Here is a 24,609-nt window from a genome sequence, read left to right on the forward strand (position 1 = left end):
AAGTTACAACAACACGTTATTTAAAGAAAAGCATGTTATGTGAAAATTGTTGGATCAGATAATTTGTTATCAGCTCTTCAAAGCTGTAGGTACACTGTGGTAGTCTATGAGAGGGTTTCGGATATTTTTTTATTTTTACAAAAGGTTTTTGACCTTTAATTTTTTTATGTGTGACCTGCTCTGACAAAACCAGGAACAAGTCACATGTTTGACATTTCATGTTTTGAATAAAGATGTAAATTATACCTTGATATTTTTGCCAAATTGCTATTCTGAGTAATGGACCAATTAGTTTCATGCCTTACACAGGATTGAATAGGGATTAATAAGTACTTTCAAGGATTTGAAAATCCACATAGTCCCACAGTCAAATACAGTGAAATTAAGAATTCCAATTAGATTTTTTTTTATGGGAATGTCATCTTTAAAGACCTGTAACTCAAAAATATGTCTGGCGACTTATTCTGGGTTTTGTTGGAGCTGGTCACATATAGGGTGTTGTTGCAAGCTTATTCTGATGGAAGTAACAGTCAACATTTTACAAGCACCAGGAACCAGTTTTAGGGTGTTTTGCAAATAGCATGGTGCATTGTGGTGATAATCTTCTTTGGGCATTTTCAGTGATTTGCTTATACAACAAATGATCAAAAATCAGAATTGTGCATTTTAGTAAGAAACGTTTGTGTACTATAACATACAAGTGAGAACAGGGGATAGCCAGCTTTCTTGGTTGGGGCAAAATAAACATTTTATTGCAAAGATGAAAAAAAATTCCAGTTGCATCATTTTGTAGAAAGACTCTGCATTGCAAGTCTTCAAGCTCAAAAAGTGCTTTATTGGGACAATAAAAATGTGATATTTTACACTATCTTGGCCCATGATCGGGGTGAATTTTGGTAAGGAACAGTGTCCTTTCCTCTTTTCTTTTCCTTTGCCTTTTTGATTTTCCCTTTCATTTTTTTTTTCAGAGGGAGCGCCTTCCTCTTTTATTTAGGGGGGGGGCACTGAGTGAGAAGACTAAGAAGAATAACAGTTAACACACAATTGAATGGAGCTTATGATTGTTTTACATACTGTACATATAAACTGCTCAAATAAAGAAAGTCCGCAGTCATGTAACCTGTCCTACACCAAAACCTGATCTTGTTATGTCAATTTAATTGATAAGGTCGTGTGAAGAATCTTGTTAGCTCCAAGTTGATACCAAATTTGCTACCAAACACTCTAAATTCAGAGAGATTGATACCAGTATATGAAATTTGGTGCAGTTTCAAAAGTTGCAAATCAAAAACTGACCACGCGGACCTGTACAGCTGAAGCAGAGCGCGACCATTGACAAAGCCTGAAACAACCGCTAGGTCATATCGATCGTATCGTGCCCTAATTTTCATCGATAAAGCACTGTAGCAATCCATGTGTTTTAAATTAACAATTGAATGAAGCGCTCACTTGGGATAGTCGACAGGGGCCCATCGTGGGCAAGCAAGCTTGACCCCATTGCCATGCTAAGCAATTTCGACCGCGTGCATGGTTTTGATTTGCAACTTTTGAAAATGCACCAAATGTCATAAATTGGTATCAATCGTTGTTACTTATGAGTGTTTGAAAACAGGTTACATGACTGCGTACTTTCTTTATTTGAGCAGTTTACTACATACACACATAGACCCCGTTTACACAGAGCCTGAAGCCGACTTTAGTTGACTTTGAACTCGACTTCATTTGTGTGTAAACAGGGTCGTCGCATTTTGAACTCGACTTCAGAAGTCGACTTCAAATGATGACCCGGAGCAACATTTGTCGACTTCAAAGTCGACTTTTGCAGTGTAAACGAATATGTAATTAGAAGTCGACTTCATGATGGTAATTTGAAGCATGAGCAAGTGATGGCATAAAATTCGAATTCACAATTTGTTTTGAAGTCGACTACAGTGTAAACACCTTGGCAAGAAATAATGTATGCTAATCCCTAGTCGCAATCTGAATTCGATGTCGCAATTGAAGTCGACTTCTCTCTGTGTAAACGGGTCATAGACACCTACGTCCTACCCACATGCATACATTAAGCATTTCTCATAAAGTTCACAATATTTGAAAAAACATCTCAATGCGCTATATAATATTATGGCTACATCAAAATATAGAATAACATAAAGCCATCAATAGGAGTGAAAAATGATGAGTTTTAATTTGTGACATGATATGCTCCATGGAGGTCAAAGGAAGCATTTTTGAAAATTGAGTTACTATAATTATTATCTTATACAAACATACGAGGGGGTATCCAAAAGTTTTTGACATCAACCAGAAGTGAAAGAGCTATATCGATGAAATTTTGTCAGTGTAATCACTGGTCCTTATGTACATTATGGTCCAAAATTGGTCTCATAAGTATGTTTACTTTCTTTACAGGTGGCGCTAGATGGGCAGTAGGCGCATATCCATTTCATGATAAGATCCTCCACTTTCTTGAGTTTTTTCACTGTGGCCGCATCATCCGTAAAATGATGGACGTCGACTTCTTGACTCATCTGTGAGGGACATGTGACCAGTATGGAATTTTTTTTCCAAAAAGCAACAGTGCCGTATGATGGGCAATCATCACCGTAGATAGCTTTCATTTCATCATAGATTTTCTGAGCATTGTAGGCCTAACCCTTCAAATGCAGGAACTAAATCATGCTGCGTGCCTCAATTTTCACCATCTTGCAGGTTATGCACCTACTGCCCATCTAGCGCCACCTGTAAAGAAAGTAAACATACTTATGAGACCATTTTTGGACCATAATGTACATAAGGACCAGTGATTACACTGACAAAATTTCATCGATATAGCTCGCTTCCTTCTGGGGGATGTCAAAACTTTTGGATACCCCTCAGTATACCATATACTGAAAAAGGTATAGCATACTTGGTTCTAAATTTAAGAAGTTTTGTGATGCCTATTTTCTTATATTTTATAGTTTTTTTACTCTATATTTTAGCATTTATCTCAATTTCAAATTTGCCGCTTTGGGCCTACATGGACCAGATCGTGTCACATTAAGGGTAGACGAGGTATTGTTGGTCGAAGCAACCTAAAAACCGATTTTCATTATCTAGATCAATTATATTATTGAAAATTAACACCTTGATGTTTTGCAAAAGTTCATTCTACAAATCGTATACTTTGCAAACTTGCTTAATTTATTGTTGTTAATAAGTTATTTACATTTTACAAAAGTGTTGTTGTTTCAGCCCTCTTTACAACTTAAGAGTAGAACAATTACATGAGTATTATAATTATAGACATGGATTGCATATTAAGTCTTGCCAATATCTGTGAGCTGAGTGTTGCCAAATATTTCTTTGTTCAAAGAGCGACATCATTAGCCTGCCAGGTGGCTCAATGGGCAGCTTCATCAGAGCACCAGGTGGCTGTAAATGATGCTCATGAATATATAGGAAAATTGCATAAAATGGCTTGTACTGTACCCCCCTCAATCAGGCCCGGTTCCCTCCAATCATGGTCGCCCCCATAGGATGACTCATGCTATGCCATTGTTAGTATGGATTTACAGTTAATTAGGCTCAACTTTTAGGCATAGACTTACTCAATTACCTGCAATTTTTTCTTTTCCCAAATTCTCTTTATCTCCCCATTCTCTTTTTTTTCACTTTATTTTCCCTCCTTTTACTTTTCTCTCTCTTTCCTCTTTTGTTCTGTCTTTTCATTCCTCTTTTATTCCCTGAAAGTGGGACAATCCCAATCATTTGAGGCCCCTGTATCCACACCTGGGGCGATAGCGTAATCAAGATGTGGTGGGTGCATGTTTTGTACAACGCACCTAACACTGGAAAGTATGCCGGGATTGGCACCACACCCATGACGTCTTGTTCACCATCAGGTTATTTGAGATGGATTATACTTCTTTCTGGACTTCATTCCTCCTCTTCCATTCTTTCTCTCTTCCTCCCCTCTCTCACTCTCTCTCTCCCACCTCTGTCTCTCCCACCTCTCTCTCTTTATCTTTATCTCCCTTTTTTTAGTGGATTTTAGTGGTCATGCACTGGCCGTCTTTACGATAAAGGGGATTCATTCTCTACTTGACTATTTTATTTATATTTACAAAATATTCAGGTTGTACATTGTATATCAAATATAGCAATGTTTGAGGAAAGTCCTATTGATACATGATTGATGAGACTACAGCATAGTCTCCATATCAATGTAACCATGTGGGTGTGTTGGTTCTACATAATGCTTTGATACACGATCTATAGTTGCATACAGAAATGGATTGAGTACAGAATTGATCGGCAAAGCAAATGCTGTAATCCATGGGATCCATTCAGGGGGGAGTTCCTTTACTCCTGTCTGTGCTAGAATACCCAAGATGATAATAGGAAACCAGCACATGAGGTCGGTCAACGCTAGGGCACCCATCTTTATAGCCATTTTGAAATCAGTTTTAAGCAGTGCAAAGCCGGATTTCCAGATATTCATGAATAGAAGTATGTAACATATTGCAATCATCAAACATAACAGAAAATTCAGCCCAAGAAAAAGACCAATTGAGAAGTAGTTTCCTCTTCGTGAGCCAATTTGTGTAAATGTTTGTAACTGAACAATATCGTCTCGTCTATCAAAGTTGTAAGATATCGTAATGCTTTCAGTTTCTCCTTTATATATTTTATTTCTTACTAATGGTAACCCAATGCATACATCAGAAAATTGATATAATTTATCATCATTAAGGATAGCGGGCACAATGCTTGATGCAAGAGCAATAACCCAAGCAAATATTGCCAGCAATACTTGTGTCCTTTTACCGAAAAGCTTATGAGTTATAACAATTTTTCTAAATGCCCATAGTCTATCAACAGATATAATGGTTAAAAAAAGAAGGGATGCTTCACTTGATAAGACTGATAGAAATCCAGCTACTTTGCAAAGCACACTCTTTCTCCACAGTTTAGCATGCAGAGGAAAGTACTCATTATAGTATTGATCAACCGATGCAATTACTAACAAATAAATACCCATAAGCAAGTCTGCTAGAGCCAAATTTGTGATAAAAACAATTTGCTTCACTTCTTTTTCATCTGCTGATTTAGACTTTATTATCTTTTGACAACCCCAAATTAAAACTAATGTGTTTGCAAACAAAGCAGAAAAGCCAAAAATCCATGTACAGCACTTAACCTCAGTAGAGGGAAGAAGCTGCTTACATGTCAAGTAAGGAGACTTTTGATTTCTTGGAACACATTGGGACCGGTTTGATGGTTCAAGAAAGCAACATATGGCAGGGTTGTCAACAATAAGGTAGCTGTTCTCTTGCAGAGTCATTCCTGTGAAAGAGGTTTTGGTAACCTTTGTTAAATCATTGTAGTCAAGGTCAAGGTATTTTAATTTGGTTAGACCATACAGGGATCTACTGTGGATTTGATTTAATGTGTTATAACCAAGATCCAGAACCTTCAAATTTGTTAAATTTGCAAACTGATATGAATAAATGTTGTTAATTTTGTTTGCACTAAGTGTTAATAGCTGTAATGACATTCCAGATTGGTGAAAAAGGTCTTCTGGAATTTCAGTCAACCTGTTTCCGTGAAGAAAGAGTGATTTTAAGTTTGTGAGGTCTTTAAATAAAGTAGGAGGAGATGTATTAAGCACATCATTATTCAAGAATAGATTGCCTGAAGTATGACCTGATGGTAATGATTCAATGCTATTAATGGCCAGATCTAATACCTGTAACTTAGTCAAGCCATAGAAAAGGTCAGTTTGAATCATTTTCATTTTGTTGTTTCCCAGACTAAGATCTTGCAATAATTGCAGGTCTCTGAATACACCTGATGGTAATGATTCAATGCTATTGTTGCTCAGACCTAATGTCTGTAACTTTGTTAACCCATTGAAAAGGTCAGTTTGAATCATTTTCAGTTTGTTGTTTTCTAGACCAAGCATTTGCAATGATTGCAGATCTCTGAATACACCTGATGGTAATGATTCAATGCTATTGGTGTTAAGAGTTAATATTTGCAACTTTGTCAACCCATTGAAAAGATTAGTTTGAATCATCTTCAGTTTGTTGTTATTCAGCCAAAGCTTTTGCAATAACTTCAGAGATCTGAATACACCTGATGGTAACGATTCTGTGCTATTGTTGCTCGGATCTAACTTTGTCAACCCATAGAAATGGTCAAGTGTAATTGTCTTCAGTTTATTGTTATTTAGAGCAAGCTCTTGCAATAATTGCAGAGATCTGAATACACCTGATGGTAATGATTCAATACTATTGTTGCTCAGATCTAATGTTTGTAACTTTGTCAACTCATAGAAAAGATTAGTTTGAATCATCTTCAGTTTGTTGCTATTTAAAAAAAGCTCTTGCAATAACTGCAGATCTCTGAATACACCTGATGGTAATGATTCAATACTATTGTTATCCAGATATAATATCTGTAACTTTGTCAACCCACAGAATAGGTCAGTTTGAATCATTTTCAGTTTGTTGTTATTTAGATGAAGCTCTTGCAATAACTGCAGATCTCTGAATACACCTGATGGTAATGATTCAATGCTATTGTGATGCATATATAATAGCTGTAACTTTGTCAAGCCATAGAAAAGGTTAGTTTGAATCATCTTCAGTTTGTTGTTATACAGATAAAGCTCTTGCAATAATTGCAGGTCTCTGAATACACCCACTGTTAATGATTCAATGTTATTGTTGCCCAGATCTAATGTTTGTAACTTTGTCAACCCATAGAAAAGGTCAGTTTGAATCATCTTCAGTTTGTTGTTGTTCAGCCAAAGTTCTTGCAATAAATGGAGATCCTGGAAAAGGTCAGTGTGAATCATCTTCAGTTTGTTGTTGTTTAGCCAAAGTTCTTGCAATAAATGGAGATCCTGGAATACCCCCAATGGTAATGATTCAATTCTGTTGTAACTCATACCTAATACCTCTAGCTTTGTCAAATTCTGGAGCAGATCAATATGTATTATCTCTATTATATTATGATTTAACCTCAGACGTTTTAATTTTTGAAGATGACTGAATGTATCATTTGGAATGGACACTATGTCATTGTTTGAAAGGACTAGTGATATCAGAGTGGATGAAAATTTTGTTTGATTGAGGAGAGAAAATTGATTATTATCAAATGATATATGAGTCAAATTCTTTGGAAGATCAATTGGAAAACTTGAGAAATTATTTGAGGAAAGGTCTAACAAAAGCAATTCACTGGGAAGGTTTTCAATTTGGGATAATTGGGAATCAGTTATTGACAAGACTTGTGAACTTTCCATGTCAGAATATATGTCTGATTCTACATCATTGATAGTATTACCACCTAAATACAGTACTTGTACACTTACTAAACCATCTAACCAACTATGTGAGATATACAATAACTTATTCACATTTAAGAGTAATCGTTTTAATGTATACAAATGTAAGAATGAGCCTGCTTCTATACTTGAGATTTGGTTAAAAGACAAATCCAGTGTATGAATGTTTTGTAAACCTTTAAAAATATCTGGTTCAATTGTGCTAATGTTATTACGACTCAGTAACAAAATGATCACATCCGTTAGATTGGAGAAGGTGTTGGGTTCTACTTGAGTAACTCGTCTGTTGGAGAGGTCTAGTGTGGTTGAGTTCGCGAGAATTATATCAGGAGGTTGATATAGTAGCATTGTGTTTTTGTTAACAGGTATATCAGGGCAATCGGTGAGAAACAATTGGAAGTTTAGGGAACAAAAACAACCAATTGGACATGGTGGGAATTCAGCCAAAAGTGTGTAATCTGGAAGGCCAAGGTCAAATCCAGGTAATTCTTCTGGTCTGAAGTATGGATCACCTGTTAAAGTTATCTTGAGAGATGGATTGAACTCTTCTAGTTGAAAATATGGAAATGGATAATATTGAATTTGAAAAATATCATCAAAGATCTGGATATTTTCACACAGATGGAAAAGAGTATTATGGGATTCTTGGAGATTAGTTGGATCACGCAAAACATTTCTATTTGATGGTGGTATCCAAATACTCTGTATTTCAACTATAGAAGAAGCTCTCATGTTGATATACATAGTGCTACAATTCAGTACTATCGCGCATGGTTCTTGAGAGGATCCAATCCAGCCATAAGATTGATTGAAGCAATCTTCTCCAGCTTCCTGCAGAGTGAAGTAGTCATAAATAGACCATGAGGACGAATGAAGAACATTCACTGTTATTCCTTGGTAATTGGATGAGGATACAGTGAAGTTACAAGTTTCATTCTTATACGTGTGAATTGTAATTGTTTCATTCTGCCAGAGAATGAAGTCCTGCTGCGGACATCTGATAGTATCGTGGGTTGCTTCAGATGCTGCGATTTCTATGCATATCATCCAGAGTGTAAACAATACAAGGCACTGATATGACCAGATTACCTTCATCATGAGACGTGTATGTCCTAAACACAAAACAGGAAATACAATTATTATGCAAATATGAATCAGGAGATCAATCTACTCCTGCTTCCAGAAAAAAACAGAACCAATTTCCTTGAATTAAAACAATATTAGGCCACTATGATTAAAGTCTTAAAGCTCCTACATGCATTTGTAAAATTGCCAGCTTTATTCTAGCTGGATGTATAAAATTTTAATTTTTTTCATTTTTTTTTCATTTATTAGGCCTAAACCCACCAAAACAATCCCACATCAGACATCGTCAGCTAAAAAGGCTGGTATTCAAAACAGTAAAACCGGTGAGTAAAACCATGCGTGTGTATTCTTTTATACACACTGTACTATCAACATTGCCCCTGTCAATTTCATTGAGATATTTTTCAAGAAGGAGACATGCATGGACAATAAAAAAAAAAAAATAAAATGAAGAAAAAAAGTGCATTCCGCATTAGGTTTTCAAAATTTGAGGAGCTTTAAGACTAACTATTTAATCACGGTGGCCTCATTCAGTTTTGCCAGATGAAACCTATTTTAGTTTGACTTAAGGTAGCGCTATCGGATATAGATTTTTTTCTAATTTAAATATGTGAAAGTCCGTGCTCTCTTGATTACAAAACTAAAATATTTATTTTAATCGGACATTCGGTTCTCGAGATATGGCCTGTCAAAATGGCGCGAAACCAACAAATTGGCAACAACTTTATTTTCATTTTCTTTATTTTAGGCATGCAGTGTTGCCAGATAATTTTCTAATTATATATGCATGAATTATGCAAAGTAAAGTTTTCAGATACAATTAGAACAGGTATGGCACTGAAACTTGGTATATGGGTAGTAAACATGAAATGCAACAAACCTACAGTCGCGTTTGGCAAATTTCCATTTGCATAATTAATTAGGGCCCTAATCAACTTTTCTAATTAGTGGCCCTAATTAATTAAGTAGGGGTGTATGTGTGTTTGGAAAAAGTTGTGAACATGTTATCTTGAGAACCGTATGAGCTATGATGACGAAACTTCTTGGGGGTAGCATGACCAGAGGGTTTCGACCTGATTAGAATTTAGTACCTAATTTGCATAATTTATGCATATAAATCAAAATACTTTGTGAACAGATTATCTGGAGATCCGTATGGGGTACAGTAATGTAACTTGGTGAGGAGTAGCACGACCAGAGGTTCTCAACCTGATTAATTAAATTTTCAGCACAAAATATGCTTAATCGCAAGGTCATTATCTGCGGTCAAATCGCCATTGATTGTTGCAGGTTCATGAAAATTAGTTGGAATGACCACCATAGTGAGACAAAAATATGTAAAGATCATTCTGGGGTCAATCAGGGTCATCCAGGGTCAAATCGCCATAGATTGCTGCAGGTTCATAAAATTTGGTGGGAACGGCCCGCCATGGTGAGACTAAAAATGTCAAGGTCGCTTTGGGGACATTTGGGGTCATCCAAGGTCAAATTGCCATAGAGTGCTGCAGGTACATGAAATTTGGTGGGAATGACCACCCTGGGAAAAAAATAATATCAAGGTCACTTTGGATTCATTCAGGTTCATCCGGGGTCAAATCACCATCGATTGTTGCTGGTTCATGAAATTTGGTGGGAACAACTTGCAGGTTCATGAAATTTGTGGGAACGTCCACTGTAGTGAGACAAAAATGTCAAGATCATTATTGGGTCATCCGAAGTCAAATCGCCATAGATTGTTGCCAGGCCCATAACCAGGATTTATTTTTTTGGGGCTGATTTTGAAAAAGATTTGGACATTTTGTCTCGCCTGAACTATGTTCAGGATTGGACTTTAGTAATCACTATTTCTGTCTGTCCGGGTGTGTGGATGGAGGGGTGTGAGTGTGTCCGTCCGGAGCTGTATCTGGGGAATTGTAAGACCTATGGGGACGCTACTTGGTGGGGGGAAGGATATCCAAGTTTGCTGCATAACCGTATGTTTTCGGTGAAAAATATACAAATTAACATAGCTATTTTGTATAATTTATGCGAAAATCAGTGCAAATTGATAGCGGAGTTTGTGGAGAACAGACTATCTCAAGGTTTGTCTGGCGCATGGTAACGAAACCTAGTGGCAGGAACGATACACACCTGCAAATCACCTGATTAGTTTTTCAGCGAAAAGTATGCGCATTTAGTTGTTAATTTGCATAATTTATGCGGAACGCTTCTACAAATATTGTTGGTAATCTGAAGAAATCCTCCTTGTGGAGCTGTATCTGGGTATTTGTAAGAACCTTAAGCGCTATGATGATGAAACTTAGTAGGGGGTAGCCTGACCAAAGGGTCTTGACCTGATTCGATTTTTAGTGCAAAATATGGTAATGAAGTACCTAATTTGCATAATTTATGCATAACAGCTAAAAACCTATTTTCTCGGCGACTAGGGGTCGCACGTTCTTCAAACTTGGTGGGTGGGTGCATCTTGACCCCAGACAGAACAAGTTTGTATTGGTTAGTGGGTCAAGGTCACCTGACATCATTTCAGGGTCATCCGAGGTCACCAAGGGGTCATCTGGGTCAAATTACTGAAAATGTCGTATGGGCATGAAACTTAGTGAATACAGTCAACATTTAGAGCCAAATTTTTGGAAGGTCATTTTGGGGTCATCCAAGGTCACCCAGGGGTCATCGGAGGTCAAGTTACTAAAAACTGTTGTATGGGCATGAAACTTGGTGGGTACAGTCTACATTTAGAGTCAAATTTTCAGAAGGTCATTTTGTGGTCACCCAAGGTCACCCAGGGGTCATCTGAGGTCAAATTACTAACATCTTTTGTATGGGCATGAAACTTGGTGGGTACAGTCAACATTTAGAGTCAAATTTTTCGAAGGTAATTTCGGGATCATCCGAGACCACCCAGGGGTCATCTGAGGTCAAATTACTAAAAAGCTATTGTATGGGCATGAAACTTGGTGGGCCAAGTCAATATTTAGAGTCAAATTTTTGGAAGGTCATTTTGGGGTCATCCGAGGTCACCCAGGAGTCATATGAGGTCAAATTACTAGAAACTGTCGAATGGGCATGAAACTTAGTGGGTACAGTCAACATTTGGAGCCAAATTTTTGAAAGGTCATTTCAGGGTCATTCAAGGTCATCCAGGGGTCATCTGAGGTAAAATGACTAAAAACTGTTGTATGGGCATGAATCTTGGTGAGTACAGTCAACATTTAGATTCAAATTTTTGGCAGGTCATTTTGGGGTCACCCAGGGTCATCTGAGGTCAAATTACTAAAACTGTTGTATGGGCATATCGCATGAATCTTGGTGGGCACAGTCAACATTTGGAGCCAAATTTTTGGACGGTCATTTTGGGGTTATCTGGGGTCACCCGTGGTCATCTGAGGTTAAATTACTAAAAATTGTTGTAAGGGTATGAAACTTGGTGGGTACAGTCAACATTTAAAGGCAGATTTATGGAAGGTCATCCAAGGTCACCCAGGGGTCATCTAAGGTCAAATTACTAAAAACTGTCGCATGGGCATGAAACTTGTTGGGTACAGTCATCATTTAGAGGCAAATTTTTAGACGGTCCATTTAAGGTCATCCGAGGTCACTCGGGTCATCTGAGGTCAATTTACTAAAAACCACCGTATGGGCATGAAACTTGATGGGTACAGTCAACATTTTAGAGCCAAATGTTTGGAAGCTCATTTTGGGGTCACCAGGAGTCATCTCAAGTCAAATTAGTAAAAACTGTCAGACTTTTATGACCAAAAAGGCTTAAAAACCCCCATTTTTTTGCTTGCTACGCTCGCAAATGGGACTTTTTGGGTAAAAAATTGGACTTTTGGCGCATTTTGGCCGCCCCTCAGCCCCTTGGTTACGGGCCTGATTGTGGCAGGTTTATAAAATTTGGTGGGAACGACCACCATTACAGGACAAAAATGTCACGGTCATTCAGGGTAATCTGTGGTCAAATCCCCATAGATTGTTGCAAGTTCATGAAATTTGGTGGGAACGATCACTGTAGCAAGCCAAAAATGTCAGTCATTTTGGGGTCATTCAAGGTCATCCTGGGTCAGATCTCTATAGATTGTTGCAGGTTCATGAAAGTTGGTCACAGTTGTTTGATGGCATGTAGAACTGTATTTTTAAGCAAAGTTGAACACTAATGGTGCTTTTTATCTTTCTTCTTTGCATCTTTACAAGGGGTAGACACTAGTATAATGACATTTAAACATCAGAAATATGAGTAACAAATAGCAAAGAAATTTTCTAAAAACTTTTTGGCATGAAATAAAAGAAATCACTCATATTATTGGGCTAAATTAAACTCAAAATATATGTAAATAGCGCCCTCAATTTGCACACAAAAATAAAATTGAGACCCATCACATCAAAACCAGCCACTTTGCAACTGGCTTCAATGACAGATAACATAATTATTACACTTCCCTATTGGAATGCCAAAATCACCTTTTACCCAAACTCACACGGATGCACAATACAAATACACTGTTTGATTAAGCTAACAAAATCTAAGTCTTAAATTGAAAGTTAAATATGATTGGTACATATAACAACAATTGCATATACAATAAAATCACACAATCACAGTTTTATTGTCTCGCCTGAACTTTGTTCAGGATGGGACTTAGTAATCACTAGAGAGCTTGCGGAATGAAGTTACTGGAACTTTAACGGCAACTTCAAAAATATCGATTCGATTTCTTGCTCAACTTCACTTCAACGCTAACGTCAGATTGGTTTCTGTACCAACAGCGTCTTGTTTAAACTAGGGGAAGTGTATCAATGGGTGATCAAAAGAAGGGTATGTAAAAGCGACTGCATCAAATTTCTCCCTTTTGTTTGCTGAAGTGGTTTGTTGGTAACACTTAATACAATAGGCGCTTAGTTTGAATAAACATGGATTACATCTCTTGGCGATGACCAATGCAATGGGAATTAGGCCTATGTTATGAGCTATACGCTAATATTATACTTCTAAACATGTTTCAATTAAATATTCTTGTGATATGCCTATATTATTGTCCCGGATTATTATAATAAAAGCTCAATTATTATTCCAGTAAACGTCAGCTTTGTCAATTTTATATTTCCATCAGGACACAAGCCCATTTTATCTGTTTGCTCTCCCTAGCCCCCCCCCCCCACCACCATCACCACCTCTCCATATCCCATCCCCTCCCTCCATCTATTCATCTATCCTCACTTTCCCACTCCCCAGTGGCGTTGCCAGGAGTTTTCTTTTAGGAGGGCAAAGACTCTTCTTTGCATTCTGATCGAATTAAATATATCTCCCCGAATGATCCTCATTTTGTTCCCGGGTTTTGTTCTTTAAAAACTCCCAGAATTTTGAATTTCAACCAACATATTTCTGGATGCTCCTTTTCTGACATTCTTATTTTTTGTAACAAATAGGCCTCCTCTTTTAATAATGAATAATTTGGTTGACATACAATACCCATAGGCCTATAATATGCGTTATAATAACGTGGCACATGTTAGACCAGCTTTCTGCTGAATTGGGGTACATACTGTAGGCCTAAATGAATAAAATAATAATTAAATAAAATACCTGAACAGTACAAACATATTTGGTTATATAGAGGTGTAATTATAAGACACCCAACGTTGTAAAAAATGTTCACAGTAGCTGCAATTCGCCGAAGTTCACTACACTGCTGGGTCCCGTAAAATCAGTCCATTTTACTGGAACTTAATCCCCTTGGCGTTGAAGTCAAGCCAAAAACTTGGTTCCATAAGCTGATTTGGTGTACGCCATGAGCACACACAAATTATATCAAGTGTGACGTTTGGAACAAAATTTATTTTGATCTAATTCAATCAGTAATTTTAGCATCATGTGGCATGTTTTTACCCAAACCAAATTAGATTTCCAATAATTGGTCTATTAACTAGACAATACATAAGTGGTAATTATGTAGTCTATGAGGAAATATGCAAACCATTGTTTTAATTATGACGTATTTTCATCATAATTTACGGCACACTATAGATTCTGGCGTTAACTTTAACTTCAAGCGGCTTTAATGGCAGAGTGGTTTTGAATACATAATCCTCTATAATCCTCTAGACGTTAAAGTTAAAGTTAAAGTAACTCCATTTCGCAAGCTCTCTACTATTTCTGTCTGTCCGTGCGTGTGTGTGGGGGGGGGGTGTGTGGGGGGTGTGTATGTATGTGTGTCCGTCCGGAGCTGTATCTGGGGAACCGTAAGACTTACGGCAACGCTACTTGGTGGGAGGAAGGGTATCCAAGTTTGTTCCGTAACCGTATGTTTTCTGGGAAAAATATGCAAATTAACATAGCTAATTTGCATAATTTATGCGCAAATCAGTGCAAATTGATAGCGGAGTTTGTGGACAGACTATCTCAAGATCCGTCGGGCGCATGGTAACGAAACCTGACACATCTGCTGATCACCTGATTAGCTTTTCGGCGAAAAGTATGCGCATTTAGTTGTTAATTTGCATAATTTATGCGGAACGATTCTACAAATATGGTTGGAAATCTGAAGAAATCCGCCTTGTGGAGCTGTATCTGGGGGATTCGTAAGATCCCTAAGCCCTATGATGATGAAACGTGGTAGGGGTAGTATGACCAGAGGATCTCAACCCGATTCGATTTTCAGCGCAAAATATGGTAATTAAGTACCTAATTTGCATAATTTATGCATAAAATGCAAAAACCTATTTTCTCGGAGACTAGGGGTCATACGTTCTTCAAACTTGGTGGGTGGGTGCATCTTCACCCCAGACAGAACAAGTTTGTATTGGTTAGTGCGTCAAGGTCACCCAAGGTCATCCAGGGGTCATCTGAGGTCAAATGACTAAAACTGTCGATGGGCATGAAACTTGGTGGGTACGGTCAACATAATGTGGTAGGGGTAGTATGACCAGAGGATGCACACTAGTACCCCCCCCCCATGTGGCCCCTCCCAAAAATTTAATGAAATATTGTTTTTATATTATGCATTACATATATCAATTTCGGTCATGTAGGCCAAGTCATTAGGCCAAAAAAAGACTTTGAAAATGTATCTCATGTACAAAAGTATAGGAAACTGAACATTTAAAACCACCTTTTTAGGGTGAAGGAAGCATTTTTCAAAAAATGTCTAAAACAGGTTTTTATGTCAAAAATGGTCTATCATACAATGTAGCCTTCATGGACACTAGCACCCCCCCCCCATGTGGCCCCCTCCCACACACTCGAAGTTGAGGGGGGTCAAAAATTTAATGAAATATTGTTTTTATATTGCGCATTATATCAATTTCGGTCATGTAGGCCAAGTTATTAGGCCAAAAAAGACTTTGAAGAATGTCTCTCATGTACAAAAAGATAGGAAACTGAACATTTAAAACCACCTTTTTAGGGTGAAGGAAGCATTTTTCCAAAAAAGGTCTAAAACGGGTTTTTATGTCAAAAATGTCTCTTTTGGGGTGCTACATCGAGTCAAATGTTCGGAAGATTATTTCAGGGTCATCTGAGGTCACCCAGGGGTCATCTGAGGTCAAATTACTAAAACTGTTGTATGGGCATGAAACTTGGTGGGTACAATCAACATTTAGAGTCAAATCGTTCGGAAGATTAAAAAGGGTCATCCGAGGTCACCCAGGGGTCATCTGAGGTCAAATTACTAAAACCTGTCGTATGGGCATGAAACTTGGTGGGTACAGTCAACATTTAGAGTCAAATGTTTGGAAGATTATTTTGGGGTCATCCGAGGTCACCCAGGGGTCATCTGAAACTGTCGTATGGGCATGAAACTTGGTGGGTACAGTCAACATTTGGAGTTAAATTTTCGGAAGGTTATTTCGGGTTCATCCAAGGTCACCCAAGGGTCATCTGAGGTCAAATTACTAAAAACTGTCGTATGGGCATGAAACTTGGTGGGTACAGTCAACATTTAGAGTCAAAGTTTCGGAAGGTAATTTCGGGGTCATCCAAGGTCACACAGGGGTCATCTGAGGTCACATTACTAAAAACTGTCATATGGGCATGAAACTTGGTGGGTACAGTCAACATTTAGAGTCAAGGTTTCGGAAGGTAATTTAGGGTCATCCAAGGTCACCCAGGGGTCATCTGAGGTCAAATTACTAAAACTGTCGTATGGGCATGAAACTTGGTGGGTACAGTCAACATTTAAAGCCAAATTTTTGGAAGGTCATTTTGGGTCATCCAAGGTCACCCAGGGGTCATCTGAGGTCAAATTACTTGAAACTGTTATATGGGCATGAAACTTGGTGGGTACAGTCAACATTTAGAGTCATGTTTTTTGGAAGGTCATTTCAGGGTCATCCAAGGTCACTCAGGGGTCATCTGAGGTCACATTACTAAAACCTGTCGTATGGGCATGACACTAAGTGGTCACTGTCAACATTAAGAGTCAAATTTTTGGAAGGGCATTTCGGGGTCACCCAGGGGTCATCTGAGGTCAAATTACTATAAACTGTTGTATGGGCATGAAACTTGGTGGGTACAGTCAACATTTAGAGCCAATTTTTTGGAAGGTCATTTTGGGATCATTGAAGGTCATCCATGGGCATGACACTTGGTGGTTACAGTCAACATTTAAAGTCAAAATTTTGGAAGGTCATTTCAGGGACATCTGAGGTCACCCATGGGTCATCTGTGGTCAAATTTCTAAAAACTGTCACAGGGGCATGAAACTTGGTGGGTACAGTCATCATTTAGAGCCAAATTTTTGGACAGTCATTGCAAGGTCATCTGAGGTCACTCAGAGGTCATCTGAAGTCAAATGACTAAAAACTGTTGTATGGGCATGACATGTACAGTCAACATTTAGAGCCTAATTTTTGGAAGGTCATTTTGGGGTCAGTAGGGGTCATCTGTGGTCAAATTAGTAAAAATTGTCGGATGGGCATGATACTTGGTGGGTACAGTCACCATCAGCCAGGTAATTGTGCCCAGCCGAGACCCACCAAAATTTAGGGATCAAAGGTCAAATTCCAATATTGGTCCAATCAAGCTCAAATTGAACAGGCAAATCGCCATGGGTTGTTGCAGGTTCATTTACTTCTACCAAAAGTAATTGTAAAAGCAGGCGATCGCGAAAGCAGACGAGACTCGTGGTTCGAGAACCGCCTTGTTCTATCAGTACTTAACCTGCGGTCTTCTTGTTGGTGATCCTAGAGTTCTTGCAATGTTCTGGACGACTGATGTATATATCCTTATTCACTTGTCCTGCGAAAATCAGCGAAGTCTGTTGTACACTTGCGTTTATAAATATACTTGCGTATGAAATCCTCACACGAAAACGATGCTGGTTTCTCCAATCACTTATCTTCTTGCGCTGCTTTCTCCAAAAATATATCTCCTTGCGCTGCTTTCTCCAAATATGGTGTTTCTTTCACCAAACCAATCACTCTTTCTCCAGGGAACAGGCTTCTTTAACACTGCTCCGCTGTATTTGACAGATGTGTGGTTTTTATAAACCCAGCAAACTCCAGCAATTCGACAGAAGAACTTTAATCCTTTGATGAGGAAGAGCACATTTGTGTACTTGAAATCTCCTTCGTTTGTATTACAAATAGCTCAATTATTGGCTATGTATAAGCTGGTTAAAATGTACTTCTTTTTGGAAGCACGAAGACCGACACACACATGTGGAGTTTTACAATCTCCCATGACATTCTGTTATCAGCAAACTCAAGCTCTCACATTTTTATACTCCCAATCTATTAATAGACCATTCTGTCACATTTACTTCCTGGGGGGAGTTTCCAAAATGATCTCCATTTCACAATCCAAGGGATTTTCCCAAGATTAATTATACACATTAACCTTTCACATTACATCACTTCCTGTGTTTTTTTCCTATGGTGCAATACTCTGAACTGGGGATTTCCAAGTTCCAAACATAGATCTGACTTTGTTTACAATAATTTGAGGGGAATCCCAAAATGACGTTACAGATCAACTCTTGCAAGTGCAAGGGGGTTTCCCATCTCATGAAATACTTTCAGCTTGTAAACGAAGCTAAATAATTAAATTAAATTACTCAGGGCACACATGTCAAATAATCTTTGCCTCCCTTTTGACATGTCAAATAATCTTTGCCATATCAAAAAGTCTAAAAATTTAAAACCTTAAATTATCTATTCTTGCCATGCAAGTGCAGCAAACAGGAAATTATGACTATTTGGCAACTTCCATACCATTTTCTACCACTTTTTATGGCATGGTATTGAAAAGGTTCCCCTAAAATCTGTGTTCAGACAAATTCTAACAGATTTTGAACCCAAATTTCATCACAAGTTAGGTAGGCCCCATATGTATAATCTCAAGTTCAGAATTATGAAAACAGATATCGAGGAAAGCCCTATCTGCAATAGCTGCCAGGTGTCATATTTTTAGATGTGTACAATAATAGAATGCAAAAATGTCAAATGTCTATAGGGCAGCTATGCAGACAGGCCTTTCTTGCACTAAGCCCTCGATATGGATATTGAGACAAATCATTGCACTGTAAAAATTAATTTTAAAATATAGGTTTTCCCAGAGTATTTTGCACTTATGTCATTCATATTCATAAAAAGGACAGTTTAAATTCATCCTAAAAAATCGAACTCAAAACCAATTTCATATTTGTATCATTATATTTCACATTTGTATCATTGATATTTGTCAAATTTGTTTTCAATTTTGTCTCGTGTGGCGATGGCTACTGAATCGTAAAAGCAATTTAGTCTTTTGTCATTCATTTTAACACATTTGTCATTTATATTCGTCAGGTGTTAAATGAATGTATGACTATTTAAAAGGACAGTGTTCATTTTAGTTTATGTTGAAGATCTTATTCTTAGAATTCTTATAGTCATAAAATTATATAAGAAAATGAAAGAAAACACATAAAGATCATAAGAAATTTATAAAGAAAAGAGTAACGTTAAAGAATAACAAAACAAATATAAATTTACAATTTATCTGAAGGAATATATACTGTGGGAATTTCCAAGCAAACGGACATGTCACATGACCCAAAACATCAAAAATATACAGAACTTCAAAGCTACAAGTGCTACAATAGCAAATTTTGGATCAATTGAAAGAGACTAACATGCTGTTTAAATTAAGTCATCTTACATGTTTACCATGAGTTTTCTTTGAAAAGGCTGTTTTTGGCCAAATTTTGGATCGCCTTTGCACATCTTCATTAAGGTTTTGTTAAATGTTTGTTTTTTGTTTTGGAATATTGAAATTCTATGATGGTTTCAGGGTGTTTTTTTTTTTGTCATTACTTTATTCGTTTCCATATCTTTTTGGGTGGACAAATTGTAGCACGAGTTACCATTTTGTTGGCGAGTTAGTGTGAAACTCTGAAGGGCAAATCTTTGTAAGGTATATTTTTTTGTCTTGTTGTTGTGATACTGTGGGAATTTCCAAGCAAACAGGGACATGTCACATGACCCAAAACATCAAGCAAATTTTGGATCAATTGAAAGAGATTAACATGCTGTTTAAATTAAGTCATCTTACATGTTTACCATGAATTTTCTTTGAAAAGGCTGTTTTTGGCCAAATTTTGGATCGCCTTTGCACATCTTCATTAAGGTTTTGTTTAATGTTGGTTTTTTGTTTTGGAATATTGAAATTCTATGATGGTTTCATGTTTTTTATTTATTTTTTTTGTCATTACTTTATTCGTTTCCATATCTTTTTGGGCGGACAAACTGTAGCACGAGTTACCATTTTGTTGGCGAGTTAGTGTGAAGATCTGAAGGGCACATCTTTGTAAGGTATATTTTTTTTGTGTTGTTGTTGTTGTTGTTGTTGTTGTTGTTGTTGTTTTAGGACATTATCAAAATAAAACTTTTTAGCATGTCCTCTGCTCATAACAGGAGATACCGTTTTTCACAGCTGTCCCATTGGTACAAAAAAATGAGTTTTCAAGCTGGAGCATAAAGTATGCAAAAGGATGCCCAAAAGTGTAACACAAGTTTCCATGGAATTGCCTGAAAATAGCCATTGTAATGTATGATATCAAATAAAGAAAGAATGAGACCCATTCCATGTCAACTCAGGGATGTGCACCGCAGCACCTCTTTTTTTTTTTCCGTGTGGTGGTAGATATTGATGAGAAAGTAAAATCCTGAAAATTTGAGCTTCATACTTCATTTAGTTTTCCGTGGCATCAATTTGAAATTTAGGGGGTCAGCGTAAAAATGTGTAGCATAGCGAAAGGCGATGTTGGAGGTCCATAAATGTATAAAGGAACCCTTTACAACTTTGAAAAGTATGTATCCTGGGGTACTTTTTTGTGTAGAATTCAAATCTGGCATCAAAAACTTGTAACTTCTTTATTTTAAAAGATATAGGGCCCTCAAAATGCAACCGTCCAACCAGGACCAACTTGAAATGGCGTCAGAACTCCAAAATAAAAATAATTTTACTGTCCATTTTTCTGACAGAGCCCTTTGGTAGGACATTACTCTTATCAATATTGAGCATATTAGAATACATTTAGCTGAGATATTACCCATAAAACCACTTTTTGATAAGAGTTGACCCCCTGAAAAGGGCCAATGTCAGACAATTTGCCCCACCATCAATTTCAGGTATGTTGAGATCTGACTTCTTGGACAACATTTCTGAGAGATATTGCTTTGAGGTCTCGATATCTTTTACACATCAGTTAGGTTTGCCTACTCCATAGAGTTGTACACATTTTTGATTTACATGTAAAAATGATTTAATGTACCCTCTGGATACATACTTTTCAAAGTTTTAAAGGGTTCCCTTTATACATTTATGGACCTCCAAACATCGTCTTTCGCGTTGCGACACATTTTTTATGCTGACCCCCCTAAATTTCAAATTGATGCCACGTGAAAACGAAATGGAGTATGAAGCTCAAATTTTCAGGATTTTACTTTCTCATCAATATCTACCACCACACAGAAAAAGAAAAAAAATTGATGAGGTGCTGCGGTGCACATCCCTGAGTTGACATGGAATGGGTCATGACAGAATTGCATACAATAAAAGCAATCCAGAATAATCCCCAACAAAAAGTTGCTTAAATATGTTTTGGACTTAAATCAATTTCAAGAATATTCTTTAACATGTATAATCTTTGTAACAATTTATTGGATCAAAAATTAAACTGAAATTAAAGCCTACATTATATGAGCTCAAAAGCAAAAGTAAAAGATATAATATATATAAAAATGTTTGAAACAAAAACAGACCAAAACAGACCAATATATATTGTATATAGGCCTATAAGACAAAATTAAATAAAACGATAATGAATATTAATGACAAATGACGAATTTGCTTTTGCGAAAGGGATTGTTCCGAATTTGAACTGCATGACGAAAATCAATGACACAAACACAAAATATAATGCTACAATATTGAAATCTAATGGCACAATAGTGAAATTGAAGTGGAGTTCCTGGCTCAAAGATTTTTCGGGACGAAATTGAAATGTCTTTTACACGAAAATCAATGACACAAGTGCGAAATACTCTGGGAAAACCTTTATTAAAATATTTTACACAACAATAAAGTTTATTTAGTGTGAAAGTCAACTTGAAAGTGAAATTGAAAACAAGCTAAATTTCTTTGAAATTATTGTACAGTCCAACCTCAATATCCGGATCTTTTTTATATGAATCTCTCTGTTATTTGAACATGTTATCTTCATGTTTTTAATGCTTTGAGAGCTTTATTTCATGCACTAAAGAATTTAGAAGGACATGAACCATGTTGCAGCACTCAAATACCATCTTTCAGTGTTATTACCCCTTTTTTGAGTAACTTTTTGCTGTCTCAATGTTAGAACTTCAGGCATTCAATGCAGAATTATTATATAATTCACTTGTCTGGATTTTTCACTTATCCAGCCAGTCCTTGGTCCCGTGATTGCTGGATAAGAGAGATTGGACTGTAGCGTGAAAATGACTTGCACAAAATTACTAAATCTTAAATGATTTACAATGCAGTATTACCTTTCAATGTTTGATATCCTACAATCACAAAGTCCAAGATACTGACAACCTGTGACCAGATCAAAGTGGTACTGTCCAAGCTAGTCCAATAGTGTGTGTGATTCCAATGTATGTAGTCTCAATGTCAATTCGATGCCAGGGTAACCGCTAATATTGGTACCAGGCATGTCTTCAAATCAAGCAACTGTGTTCAGTCTGTTGGTGATGTGTATTTTTAATGTCAAGGCAAAATTGGGCTATTCCAGTTGAAATCCATACACCCCCTGTGGCAGATATGCCTTAACTGTCCACACACAGAGTGTGAATTTCAAATGGATCACTCATTCAGATAAGCCCATTTGAAATCTATGTTGTATGGATTTCAACTAGAATAGCCCAATAGTTCACATCCAATCAGGTTATAATTTGCTCCATTGATCATCCATATACAATACCATGGAGGTATATAAATTATTTATATACCTCCATGACAATACAAAGAAACTTTGATTTCACATTTCTTGATTATACACAATTGTTCACCTTGCACCCACATACTATTAATGTAAATCATGGAAGGTAATATCAGCCAACCCATTCCCAACCCATTGTTTTCAATTCCTTCCTCACAATGGAAAGTTCACTACCACCTACACATAATTGTAAATTTGATAAGTTCAGTTGCAAAACAAGACATGATGCCATGGAAAGCTGCCTTGTGTTATTTTTGATCATCAATTATGTTATTGAAAGTGTTTTGTATTAAGCATATTTCTTTTTTCTTTCTTTTATTCCTTTACTTTTTTCCTTTCTCTCTCTCCCTCACTGCCCTCTCTCTCTCTCTCTCTCTCTCTTTTGACTGGAGATTAGCTTGTTCACCCTAACATCCCTAAATATTCACTGTAATTGTTGATTACAAATCTCATTGCATATTCTGTTAATTCAAAATATCCTCAAGGCAGCCTTTTGCATCTCTTTAGTTACAGAATACTGAGTGATTCATGGGAATTCCCCATATACATTATGTAGTTCCTCATATTGTGCAGTATCCGCTGTTACTGACACCCATAATATGCCTCTTTTGTCTCTTTATCCTTTTAGCAAGACCAAATAATAATTTTGTTTTGCCATAAATTTGTAAGATCTGTGACATTTTCATAAAAAAAGAATCAATCTGGCATTGCTCTAAATTCTGTGAAATTCCATGAAAATAAATAATTTATTTTATTTAAGTTTATAGGCAAGACTAAAAAGCTGCAAATTTGGAAGATTTTTGAGAAAGAAATTCAGTAGTATTGCAATTTTTTTACATTTGTGCATGGTGTTGATCATGCATATATGAAAATTTCAGTAGTATTACATTTTGTATGAAAATAGACAGCAGTATCTGATATCAGCAGGAGATGTTGGGATTGATAAACTACCTGATATCAGCAGTAGATGTGAGCATTGATAAACTACCTGAAATCAGCAGTAGATGTGAGCATTGATAAACTACCTGATATCAGCAGTAGATGTAGGCATTGATAAACTACCTGATATCAGCAGTAGATATGGGCATTGATAAGCTACCTGATATCAGTAGTAAATGTGGGCATTGATAAACTACCTGATATCAGCAGTAGATGTGAGCATTGATAAACTACCTGATATCAGCAGTAGATGTGAGCATTGATAAACTACCTGAAATCAGCAGTAGATGTGAGCATTGATAAACTACCTGAAATCAGCAGTAGATGTGAGCATTGATAAACTACCTGATATCAGCAGTAGATGTAGGCATTGATAAACTACCTGATATCAGCAGTAGATATGGGCATTGATAAGCTACCTGATATCAGTAGTAAATGTGGGCATTGATAAACTACCTGATATCAGCAGTAGATGTGAGCATTGATAAACTACCTGATATCAGCAGTAGATGTGAGCATTGATAAACTACCTGATATCAGCAATACATGGGAGCATTGATAAACTACCTGATATCAACAGTAGATGTGGGCATTGATAAACTACCTGATATCAGCAGTAGATGTGGGCATTGATAAACTGCCTGATATCGGTAGTAGACATAGGCATTGATAAACTACCTGATATCAGCAGTTAATGTGAGCATTGATAAACTACCTGATATCAATAGTAGATGTGGGCATTGATAAACTACCTGATATCAGCAGTAGATGTGGGCATTGATAAACTAC

General features: G+C 37.0%; 2 protein-coding genes across 2 annotated transcripts in view; one reads left to right on the forward strand and one right to left on the reverse strand.

Moving 5' to 3' along the window:
• LOC140146567 (uncharacterized) overlaps nt 1-24,609 on the forward strand; it is a 385,394-nt gene that overhangs the window by 30,244 nt on the left and 330,541 nt on the right. The gene's annotated exons all lie outside the window — the stretch shown is intronic.
• On the reverse strand, nt 3,768-22,807 carry LOC140146566 (uncharacterized). Its single transcript, XM_072168439.1, has 2 exons — nt 22,430-22,807; nt 3,768-8,451 (listed from the first exon to the last, which is right to left on the reverse strand). The coding sequence occupies exon 2, from the start codon at nt 8,435-8,437 to the stop codon at nt 4,187-4,189; it is 4,251 nt and encodes a 1,416-aa protein (XP_072024540.1). The 5' UTR covers nt 8,438-8,451; nt 22,430-22,807; the 3' UTR covers nt 3,768-4,186.

Source organism: Amphiura filiformis, chromosome 2 (assembly GCF_039555335.1).
Source record: "Amphiura filiformis chromosome 2, Afil_fr2py, whole genome shotgun sequence".
NCBI lineage: Eukaryota > Metazoa > Echinodermata > Ophiuroidea > Amphilepidida > Amphiuridae > Amphiura > Amphiura filiformis.